The sequence below is a fragment of the Rutilus rutilus genome, assembly GCF_951802725.1.
Source record: "Rutilus rutilus genome assembly, chromosome: 17".
NCBI lineage: Eukaryota > Metazoa > Chordata > Actinopteri > Cypriniformes > Leuciscidae > Rutilus > Rutilus rutilus.
Window position 1 is genome coordinate 22326582 of NC_140230.1, and position 12779 is coordinate 22339360.

The 12779-nt window shown below is 38.5% G+C and overlaps 1 protein-coding gene across 1 annotated transcript in view; it reads left to right on the plus strand.

Annotated features, from left to right (window-relative positions):
• The window catches only part of itga8 (integrin, alpha 8), an 80378-nt gene that overhangs the window by 8297 nt on the left and 59302 nt on the right, over positions 1-12779 (plus strand). Inside the window, exons 3-10 of the mRNA XM_084385900.1 lie at positions 878-978; positions 1534-1657; positions 4630-4691; positions 5039-5084; positions 7941-8066; positions 8562-8606; positions 11945-11988; positions 12687-12743. Coding sequence (XP_084242026.1) covers positions 878-978; positions 1534-1657; positions 4630-4691; positions 5039-5084; positions 7941-8066; positions 8562-8606; positions 11945-11988; positions 12687-12743 — 605 coding nt within the window. The remainder of the gene's footprint in view (positions 1-877; positions 979-1533; positions 1658-4629; positions 4692-5038; positions 5085-7940; positions 8067-8561; positions 8607-11944; positions 11989-12686; positions 12744-12779) is intronic.

Below are 12779 nucleotides of genomic sequence, written 5' to 3' on the forward strand. Positions count from 1 at the left end.
GTAAGCTACACCGCGCCTGCTCATAGGCTACTTTTTTTTTTCTTTTTTTTTAAAGAGACCCCCACAAAGATGAAATCATAATTCGAACCCTGCTTTAAGGTATCATACACAATCATAGAACAAACAGTGAGAAACAAGCTATACGTCCCAAACTTTAATACTTTTAAGAGTGGTCAGATCAGCGAAATTTCACAGAAAGGCAAAAATGGTTCACTGCCAACCTTTCAAACCAAGCAGCTTTCTGTTGGTCAAGCCAGTTAATTCACTTGACCAAATTCCTAATCACATTGATTCCTATTGAAATGACTCAATTTAAGTCACTGAGATAACTCTAAATGCGACTGCACCTTTATACATTTGTCAATTATAGTATCCACAATATTAATGGTGATGCTCACCAAGCACCCTTAAATAAAGAGAAAATCTTATTACTCAAGCTAAATTATAAGATTTACATTAAGCGTGAAGAAAAAGGCCCATAGTAAAGGCCTGAGAGATGATGAGAAGAAAGCAGAGAAGTATTAAAGTTGATGTGTTTTTATGAGGTGTAGACTGTACCTTATGGAGCTCTAAACAGGCCCAGCTGTAGCGGGATCTTTTCTGGATCACACAGAACCCCTGTAGATACAGATCCACAGAATCATGTGCATGTGTGTACACCCCATGTAGATTTGCCTTCACATAAACACTCAGTCTCATTTGAAGCCAGGCTAATTTGCTGTTTCATGGCTCATATTTTTCGAAAGTGAGTATATTGGCACAAGTGCTCGCAATGTCTTACTCAGCTGCCTGATGTTTTCTGTTTATTATAATTATATAATCAAGTCCCTCTCTCTGTTTTTCGTTGACTTTCATTCTTCCTCTCTCTTTTGTCCAGATAACAGGATGATTAAAGTGAATGGGACACGGGAGCCGCTTGAATTTAAATCCTATCAGTGGTTTGGAGCCACAGTCAGGACCCACAAAGGCAAAGTGGTGGTAAGTGATGCTCAGGAACCTAACCCGTTTATAGACCATTTGCAGTCATCCTCATGCTGGACGAATCCGTGCATTCATGGATGTGGTTGGAATATAGCTGCCCATCAATGGGGTTAATGTTATTTAATAGCACTGCATTAGTGTTTCATTCATGAATGCATGGGTGCCAGAATCAGAGTTTCATTCATGAATGCATAGGAGTGTTGGTTTGTGGAAATGTTTTGATAGGCAATGTGGCTCTGTCCCGTTACTGAGGGGGTTTTGGAAAATGTTGATTTGAGGTTGACCATGCGAGGTGGAGAACTGCTGATGTTTGAAAGAAATAGGCCAGAGTTTTTACATGAGGGGAGGCACTGTGCCCAAATGTGACTATTGTTCTCCAAACGTTCAAATACTGAAACATTTAACTCTTTAAAATGCTTTTATTCAGAAAATTACACAAGACAGACTCTTTTTTTTCTATCTCCAGCTCAGTCCTAAGGAACATCTTTACGTTCGACCTACATCTATCAGGGCTGTTATTTACAGTAACATGGTGCTTGTGTGTTTCTGTAGGCCTGTGCTCCCCTCTATCACTGGAGGACAGTGAAGGTCAGCAGTGAGATGGATCCAGTGGGAACCTGTTATGTGGCTGTGCAAAACTTCAGTGCCTATGCTGAGTATTCACCTTGTAGAACCAGTGAGTATTTTTCTCACACACACACAAAGAGAAGCAAACAATGACACAGAACCAGTGAACGTGCAGTTAACTTTAACTAGTTGCACATTTAAAAGTGTTTTTTTTTTTTTTTAAGCTTTACTAAAGTTTAGATCAGTTTCCCATCATGCTTTGCAATAGGGATGCACCACCAAGTCCAATAGTTCTGTTATTACAGTAGTCGACTTGTTGGGTCTGGGTCTACTAATTATGCTTCTGTGCTTGTTCAATAACAATAAGGTGAAATTTCCTGTTCATATTTGTGTTCCAGTGTAGTGTGCATGTTTAAATGTTTGGGATCAGTCTTTTTTCTTTTTTGGTTTGAAAGAAATTAATACATTGATTAATTTGAACAAAAGTGACATTTCAAACAAAAGTCTATTTCAAATAAATGCAGTTCTTTTGAATTTTCTATTCATTAAAGAATTCTGAAAAAAATAATTAACCAGCACAACTGTTTTCAACATTGATAATAAGAAATGTTTCAGCTTTGCCATCACAGGAATAAATTTCACTTAAATTGTAGTAATATTTGACAGTATTACTGTTTTTACTGTATTATTGGTCAAATAAATGAAGCCTTGTTGAGCTTTGATACATCTGACTGACCCTAAACTTTTGAAAGGTAGAGTAGTTGCATACCAGTTTTGTATAGTAAACTGTGATGGTCAATTATATTTGGAATTATATAGGACTTAAAATAGCATGAACCCAGAATACTTTTTCACAAAGTACATTATAAGCGTACCGTGCTGGTGCTGCGGAGTGCGGACATCTGAGATGGTCTGGGTTCATTTAGCGTATTCATATACAGTACAAGCCAAAATTCTTGCATACCACCCTGAAATGAATCAAGTGCTGCCCAAAGGCTGACAGAAACTATAAGCCAGTGGAACATGACTGCTTTTGGCAGTGTTCGTTGCAACGCAAATAGCATGAACCTGTGGAATGAAGATATACTGTACATGCTTTTGTTTCTTACCTGCATCTTCCTCATCTGCACAGATAATGCAGTGCTGGACTTACCAGAAACAGCACCAAGAGTACTGAGTGTTTTGACAGATTTGACTGATTTGCCACGTTCCGCTCTGTCTCGCGCACAGTTGAGCGCGCAAGCCTTTCAAAGTATGTTCCTTTGGCCGCAAAAATTGGACGTTCGCGGACCCTCCTGATGATGAAAATTACATCACACAGGACAGTGTGCAGAACGCAGACAGCCGAAGTATACTTTACTGAACATATAGTTACATATAACTAGCCGATTAGTTTTCTGGATGACTAGCCGACTAGTAAAAATGAGTAGATGTGCCAGCCCTGATTTTCACACAGAATAACAGATGCATCTGCTGCTTCTCGGTCTGTGCCCGTTCCTGCCCATTTGTGCCAGTTGGCATGGCAATCATATGCCCTGCTGTAAACAGAACTCAAAGGGGAAACTCACATGTTTGTTTTGATGTAATTTCCTGCTTATTTCCTGTACTTTGAGGTCTCGGTCACCATTAAGGGTAGTTGATAAATTTACTCTGATTTTTTTGCAGTCACATCAGATACACACTTTTTTTTTTTTTTTACACACTGAAACAGTCTGTATTAACAGTTTGTGTAAAGTGAAGTGGTATATTAATAATGATAACTGTGCCTCATCTGTTCAGAGGGAAAGTTATTTTATGGCATATGAGGCTGTAATGACTGTGAATTACTTTCCTGACTCTTTGTCAAACATTTTCAAGTGCCAGCTGTCTCCCTGGCAGGTCAGATAGGAGTCCTTGCCAAGGCGCAGGGCAGGGACGCTCTGCGTTGATATTATCCAGCTTGTGTTCGCTGTGGACTTTACACACTCATGCATGTGTACACACACACATTTGAAAAGACAGTAGTGTTGAGTAAGTGAAATACTAGGCAAAGTCTGGCGGAGGAGTGAAAGAAGAGAAACAGAGATAGAATGAGAGAGAGAGTTTATTGTATTCCAGAGAACATGCTGTGGTTGGGATTTGGAAGTGATGTTATGCCTCATTAACTCACCCCACCTACTGTACAACATATTATATCAACACACACAGGACATAACTTACTGTGCATAATTTTTCAGCATGTTCCTGGATCAACACCCTTTTTTTTTAGTCTGGAAAAACATTCCTATCCTCCGATCAGATTTTAGGCCTGAACTCATTCTTATCAATCAATCGTCTTCCTCTGATTTTAGGTAGAGGTTGCTCATTGTAACAAGGTTCAAGATGTAAGGAAGGAAGAGGACAGGGTCGGCTTACGGAGACTGTGTGTGTTTACTGACGTTTTCAAAAGATCAAAACAAAGTCGCGCTCACTGCACTGAAACATAAAACTCAGTCCACCAAAATCAACGATCACTTTTCCTCCTGCAGCTTTCTCAGGGCTTCCGAGCTCACACACACACGCGCGCACACACGAGTCCTCCGTTGGTCTTTCTCATCTCTGGTCTCGTTTCCCGGTGGCTTTTATCCGGTCTCTCCACGCCACTTACTGAAACAAGACACAGGTGTTTGTCATTCACACTTAACTCTCTCACCCACCGCATATCTCCCGGCTCTCTCTCCTGTTGCCAACCTCTCTAAACCACGCCTCCCACACCACAGTCATGGTTGGGATTGAGATTAATCGTAGGCTTAGGACCATAGTTGCCACTTCATTTTATGAAGAAATTGGGACAATTTGGAAGATTTGCCCAGATGTGTGAATTGTGATGTTAAAAAATGGCAGTGGCTTAGCTCATGAATATGAATTACATTATGCTTAATTACTGAATATATTGGAAAAAGTGTCAATGCATTCAAATTTAGACCTCATATTTACATTAATTTCATTCAAGATAAATATGAAGTGTGAACTTGTGAGCATTTCATTGCATAACTTATATTTTACATATTTGTCTTGGAAGTGCTGAAACTTTATGTACTCAGGTTGCTCTGATCTTTGTAGATAACCCGGACCCCGAGGGCCAGGGCTTCTGCCAGGCGGGCTTCAGTGTTGATTTCACTAAGGTAACAAATCTCCCTCCTTAACCATGTCAGTGTATTTCATCTTTATGGTTACTTCCTATGTGACATGATGTCCTTATTTCTTGTTCAAAATCTTGAAAAAATTAATACAAATAATGACATTCATATCACTTTGACCCTTCATCCAATCAGGAAGAGGGCTGATTCCTTTATGTTCGTGCCTTATTTCTTTAATCATCTCTATTACTCACTCTTGTGTGTTACATTTATAGCAACCATCACTGTTGTAAGTCTCTTATAAGACTGCTGCACAAGCAAACACACATTTCTACCTCCTCATTTCTACCGTCTCTCCTTGTTCCTCACTCATTTATTTCTCCTTCTTTCAGGAAGGGACTCTGGTTGTGGGAGGACCAGGGAGTTTCTACTGGCAAGGTAACACACTTCTCCTTATTATTTTCTCTTTTCCATCATTCCATCCTTTTACAGAGTCTCTCTGAGTGAGATTTGCAGACACAAGTCTCTCATATCCCAAACTCACAGTCTCAAAGGAGCCCAAGAATCTTAGCTCCGTCCAACAAACTGACCAGGCTGACCCTTCCTCCACCGTCAGAGCAAAATAACAGACACTCAGACAGATGACACGTCACCTCCCATGAGCCCTGTTAGCAAAATAATCAGGGATTATCTCAGTGTGTTAGCGCTACCATTGCGGAGTCTGTCCAGCCAATCAGAGCTCTGCGTTCCTCAGTGAAGTGTTCTGTCACAGTTCACTCATCACAGATGGGTCAGTGATGGCGGTAATATAGCGGTTGTGATAATAGAAGACTGGTCGAGGTCAATGAGCTGCTCTTTTTGGTCAGTGGCTTTAGTGTTGGCTCACAGTTAGAGCTGTAATCATCGCTTTTAAGCTCCAGTGACTGCAGGGTAATGAACGCCTGCACTTTCTCACTTTTATACATTCTGCTCAATTAACAATAAAGTACATTTGATAAGAATGCAGAGATCTGTACACCTGCATTTGTTTAGCAATGTTTATGTTAGGGATTGATTTTGAGACTGTCAGCATCAACTCATCTGGCTGATTAACAAGTTGAGTGTATTCAGTATCTACTTACAGCTTTATTAATGCATTGAATGTGAATTTTGAAAATGACTTTTGAGAAAATATTGCATAAAATTATTATTATTATTTAATTTCTCTATTTTTAAACACTTTAAATAAATAAAATCCTAAAGTCTTGACATTTCTATAATGGAAATATGTTTTGTTCCACTCTAATACTAATAATTAACAGTCTCTCTTAGTGCATTGTCTATAAAATAATTTTTATAATTTTATCAATTATTGTTACAGTCAGTTACTTTTTATATCGTAATCCTGAATGACTGAATACATTATAGAAATGATGTGTCAAATCCAAAATATGTGGGAGAGCTTATGTATTGCTTGTAGAGAGAGCAAAAATCTCAAGTTTTCACTTCTTAAAAATCTAAATTAAAAAATAAATAAATAAAAATGTGTGGAATGAATGTTTGGCTAAACTAAATGAGGCACAGTTAAATATTTTGTGGCCGGATGTATATGTGATTGTTTGTGTCTGAATTTGGATCACTATGCTAGATGTTGATTGTTGTGTAATTGCAGTCGTATGTTAAGATATGAAAACATATGAGCTCAATCTTTAGACCCCCCACAGACTGAACTCAGAGTTACAGTTCTTAATAAATACTGATAATACTGGGTTCCACATCACGTCTTACAACGTCTGTTATTGGTTTTTGATTGTAATGGAGAGACAGATGATTAGAGATGAGACAAAAAATAATGTCGGACACAGGGCCTCTCTCTCTCTCTCTCTCTCTCTCTCTCTCTCTCTCTCTCATATACTTCATGCTGTGGACAAATACTAATGCATTATAAGTTATGACCTGCCACTCGCTTTCTCTCCTCTCCTCTATTCCCACGCTCAGTCCATCTTAACCTTTGCCTTTCATATTTTTTTTATTTTTTTTTGAGGAAAGACAACAAATTGAGAGGAGAAAAAGTACCATATGTTGTGTCAGGTATCCACATAACAAATGCAAGTTAATAGAGACACAAGCGCACACACAGCTAAACACACACATTAAGAGAGATTAATGGTTAGGGTTCAGGTCAGACTGTAGCCTGGTAGTAAATGAGAGTGAAGTGTGAATGGAACTTGAACAACAAAAAGACAGACAATATCTCTAAAAAATGATGTCGGACACAGGGTCTCTCTCTCTCTCTCTCTCTCTCTCTCTCTCTCTCTCTCTCTCTCTCTCTCTCTCTCTCTCTCTCTCTCTCTCTCTCTCTCTCTCTCTCTCTCTCTCTCTCTCTCTCTCTCTTGCTTTATTCACCATGTCAAATCTTAATTTGTGAGGTGAACTTACTCCTGTGTTTTTTTCCTCAGAGCTTGTGTAATGGCCCTGTAGATGGTTGCAGATTGACAAATATGAATGTTGTTAAAGCGTTACAGCGAGGTTTTGACAAAATTTGGGAGATACATTGTTTTATTTTTTGTCTTTCTGCCATCCTAGAACCAAAACATCAATTAGTGTATCATTCTACAAAAGCACTGGTATTTCCACTGGAAAAATCTTTCAAATAGAAAACTTATCAAACATATATAATATCTATTGTGCTATATAAAAAATGTTGTCTTTTTTTAATTTATTTTTTATTCAAGGTCACACTAATTAATCTTAGAATATAAAAACAAATTAGGACGATATTACAAAAACAAACAGCTATAATTATTAATCTTAATATGATTGTATAATTATTGTAGTTGAATGTGATAATTAACTATCAATAACTTAAAAATATTTTTTTTCTTATATATTTTTTAAGAAAAAATGGTGTGAAATGAGAAACACCAGATCTTTTCAATTGAAAGAATGTCACATGTAGAAACTCATGACCATTAGCCTATAAGTTTATTTCATTAAAATTAATGTTATGAAATATTGCAGTAACATTATTGACATTAAAGGACAAATGCTTTTTTAGCATTTATTTTTAGTATGTCCAAGACTTTATTTTACCCAAAAATCTTTATTGCTTCTTTTATTCTTTTTTTTTTTTTTTTTTTGTTCATATGGTTTTCTGTAGTAATTTTGTACATTACAGTTTAATGTTTTGCCATTCAAAAAATTAGTAATGACATCTGCCACCACAATTGTACACATTTGTCTAATACACATTAACACACACTCACACAAAATCTGTTTGTGATAACTAATATAAATGTGTATTTGTGTGTTCAGGTCAAGTGATCACTGCAGGAGTTGCAGAGATATTGAACGGCTATTCCCTGAAAAATATCCTGCGCAAAGTTCAGGGAGAGAAGCAGACTGCGGCTGCATCCGACGCATATGATGACAGTTACCTAGGTAAGAGACGCGTCTGTGTGTTTGCCTTTGAAAGGTAAAGATGCTTTATGGGACAGCGGCGATTTGCTTGAGGCCCTGTTTATGGGTCAGGGGAACCGGCCCTCAGTCAATTTAATAAACACGCGTGCACATGAACACACACAAGCTTTTTTTGTGGATGTTGAGGTAACCTTGACCCTCCGTCCCATAGCTCAGTTTGGTGCTGAGTTTGTGCCTTCTGATAACATTTACATCTGGAACTGCAGACGTCAATACACACACACACACACACACACAAATTCCTTAAATACACACTTCAAAATTTTCCCTCATGTATTGTAAGTAATCATCATCACAGCTGGAATGTCACGATAAAAGTGCAATCAATATTAAAATGATAAAGATAACATGAGTAAACATAATTTTTAAACTGACCCACTTTGGTTGCAGCATCAACTGTTTCTCTCAGTGTAGTGTCTCTGGTTTGCTTATGTTCTCTCTCTCTCTGTCTGTTAGGGTACTCTGTAGCGGTTGGAGAGTTCACAGGTGATTCTGAACAAGGTGAGAACTTCTAAAAAGTAGAAAACCTCTTTTTTACACATTCTTTAATATGTAATGTTACTGTTTGAGCATGAAAAAGTCTGCAAAGTTAAAAGCACAACGTCTAAATTGAGTTATTCTCTATATCAGTAAGCAAGCACTGTTTCTGAACTCTCTGAAACATTTATTTTGGGAATGTGAAATTCGGGTTATGGTAAGGGACATGACATTTTTGAAACACGCTCAAAACAGTTGACCAATCACAACACACTGGTCCTGCCGACCAATCAGAGCAGATTTCACTTTTCAGAAGAAGGGTCTTGATAAAGAGCAACTAAGAGAGGGAAGACGCCCAAAAAAGAAAATTCTGTCATCGTTTACTCCCCTTCATGTCAGTCTAAACCTATATGACTTACTTTCTTCTGTGGAATAAAAAATATCCCATTGGGTTTTTGTTTTTCATATAATAAAAAGTGTTGTTTTGGACCCCATTGACTTTCATTGTGTGGACAAAAATATTCTTCAAAATATCATCTTTCGTCAGTTTGTCACATAACGTAATGCTTGGGTTGAGTAGCATACCTCTATCTCAGACACATAAACTTTTGCATCTTTTGTAGAGTTTCTGTATGAATACAAGTGTATGAGCGAGAGAGAGAACTCTGTCTGTGTGTGGTTGTTGTGTGGATTTGTTGCTTGCTGAGCTTTGATCGGACCCTTCAGCCTCAGACCATAATTACAGAGCCCTCACAGGATTCTATCCCTGACATGCCACCCAGTGACAAACAGCCTGTCTGCAGTCTGTCATTCCTCCCTAACACACACATGTGTGCACCCACATCGACTCGCAAGCAATCATTAGCATACCTATCCATCAGACAGTACCATTCTGCAAAACCCTGCATCTTATTTACTAACCGCCCACAATTCAGCTTAAGGCAAACCACACTACAGGTAAAAACACTGTAGTGAGATTTTGGAGATGCTTTTTTGGCTTTTTATAAAGTGTTTTTTCAGATTGGTGGAAAGAAAACATCCAAAATACACTTTGAAGTGTATCGTTTATAGCACTTTATTTATTTGCGTCTGTAGATTTCAATTACAGTACATATCTTTAAAGGCCATTTTCTCGAAATGAGTTTTTTCTCCTGAACTTAGACAGAAATCGCAACTTAAAGGGGTGGTTCGGAGTAATTTCAACCTAGGGTCCTTTGCACCATGACTTCGAGCCAAACACCCCCCCCAGAAGCTTTTTTTCCCTTAGTCGAACATGATTAAATTTAGAGCTTATTTAGAGATATCAGCCGAATTGCTTAGTGCAGGTGCTAATGGATCCAAGGATGTATCCTGTAAATTACCCCACTAATAATGCCCAGAATGCTACCAAACTTCTACAGTAGTACAAATAGGTTCTGTACTCATAAAACGAGGCATTGGAAAGTTTGTAAGTACATCAGGGGTTTATTACACTTGCTTCTGATGGCTTATGCTACCGCTAACCCGGACGTCGAGGTCACTTCTGTGATTTGGGAAAATTAGTTTTCATCACATTCCGTGAGATGAGATTGTCCTGACACTGAAGCGCAAGCTCTTGAAGCTCCGCCCTCTTCTTGAAACGGGGCTTGAGGCACCAGCTCACTTGCATTTAAAGGGATACACACAGAGGTGTCAAGTAACGAAGTACAAATACTTCGTTACCTTACTTAAGTAGAAATTTGGGGCATCTATACTTTACTGGAGTAATTATTTTTCAGACGACTTTTTACTTCTACTCCTTACATTTTCACGCAATTATCTGTACTTTCTACTCCTTACATTTAAAAAATAGCCTTGTTACTCCTATTTAATTTCGGCTTGTTTTCATTCCGGCTTGTCGTCGTTAAAAAAAAAAAATTGATTGGCCAATTACACAAACAGTTTAGATCTGAGTCCCGCCTCCTGAATACACATCGCTAAACTGATTGGCGTTGTGGTGTCTTTATAACTTGTGAGAGGCTGTAGTTACATTTGGTTGTGCGAAGCGCCAAAACTCCTCCGAAGGAAACCTAGATGCGGTAAGCGAGGGAGAAATCGGGGCAAATCGCGTCAAATATTGAGAGAGAGAGAGAGAGAGAGAGAGAGAGAGAATTAATTGCATTTTTTTCCCCTACATTACTTTTATACTTTAAGTAGGTTTGAAACAAGTACTTTTATACTTTCACTTGAGTAAAAAGCTTGAGTTGATACTTCAACTTCTACAGAAGTCTTTTTATACCCTAGTATCTATACTTCTACCTGAGTAATGAATGTGAATACTTTTGACACCTCTGGATACACACAAAAATGGCGCGTTTTGCACACCCCCCAAAAATGCAATTTTAACATGCTATAAAAAATTATGTTATCTAAACTTCACATACACATTCTGGGGACATCAGAGACTTATTTTACGTCTTGTAAAAAGGGGCATAATAGGTGCCCTTTAAAATGTATCGATAACCTCCATAACAATGCAGGTGGAACAAAAGAAAGTCACATGATGAATCGGAGTTGTAACAAAATTGTTCAGCACAATTTTTTGGAGGTATATGTGCTCTGATACTTGATTTGCACTGTTCAGACACTAAAACAACACAGACAGCATGCACAAATAGACAACGCTCTCCATGGGTTCAGTTCATTCTTCCCAGAATTCCCTCTCTGTCTTTCTCATGCATATGTTCTATCTGGTCTGGATTTGTGGTGAATCCAGAGAGGAGAGACATGCTGATTTCTTTTTGTCAGAGTTTCATAAATGGGTTCTTGCTGTGGTGCACTTTGCGGTCAAAGGCGTCGGGAAAATTGAGGTTGTGGGGGGAAGGGTTGAGGACGAGTGGGGTGTGATGGGTCCCTGGGAGTATGGGAGATTTCAGGTTAGAAACGAGGCAAACTTGAATGGTCTCTCTCCGATCTCAGTGGGTGGGACAGATCTGACAGACAGCCACAAACCCTCCTACCACATCACTATCTCCAAGATCATCCATCAGGCCTCAGACAGCCTCTGTCTCCTTCGCTATGTGTCATTTCCCCCTCCGTCTCTCTCTTCTAAATATTTATAATAAATGAGTGACTGACATGGTGTTGACAGAGAAGAGATTTACAACACTCACAAGTCTCACCTCACTGTTTTCCCCGAGATGCACTAGATAAGTGTTTGTGTGTGTGAAACATTCACTCATACACACTCTTCTCAAGACAGGAAAGTGAATGTTTTATTATTGTTATGTACTGAAGCAAATCATTTGTTTCTTCAAACTCTGCTTGTCTAAAATATATAAACCTGCTTGCTTAAAATATCTTGGGTAGGTATACTGTATGATTTTCTTATGTCCTTTATGCAGAACTGGTAGCAGGGGTTCCTCGAGGAGCACACAACTTTGGTTATGTAAGTATACATTCCTAAACATACTTTGTTTCCTGTGTTTCTGTCATGGTAAGACCAAGAATCAAAAGGTCAGAGGTGAAGGTCAAGGGGGAAGGAAGAATGTGAGAAATGTTTCGAGAGGTTATCCACTTCATTTGTGTCAATTGAAACATGTATTTATTCAAATAAACAAAGACAAGCTCAGCTGTATGTTTTGCAAAGATGTATTCTGGTAAGAGTAAAACCTCTAAGTCACTTGTGTAAGTGTATGTGAGTTTCTCATCTGGATGTGATTTGAAGTCTTAAGAAGGAATTCCCAATTAGGGCTGTAGCATCTAGGACGTAGGGGTGTCCCCTTTGGCCCTCAATTAAACAGAATCATATTCAGCTGGATGGGTGGTTTGTGAAGCAGTGAATTTGGAACTTTTTTCACTGCATGTTATATTCTTGGGTATTAGCCATATGTGGCTTTGTTTGATTTAGGATCTCAGTCATACGTGCCCCATAAAACATCCTCTAAGATCAATCTGGATGTAATTATTAGAGTGCTAGATGCCTAACATGAGGAAAATCACTCTGGTTTTGAGTGGAGGTCAGGCATGTGGTCAGATACACAAGTCCTGCATTACATCAGGGAATAATCCAGATTCATGACAATCTGTCATGAATATAAAAAGTGTTTTATGAGCAATAATATAATCTGACCTTTCTTTTTTTAGGTTGCTGTGATCAATGCAACAAACCTGACGTTTATTCAGAATTTTACTGGGGAGCAGGTGAGTGACTGTCCAACCTTTTAAATGTTTTTTTTT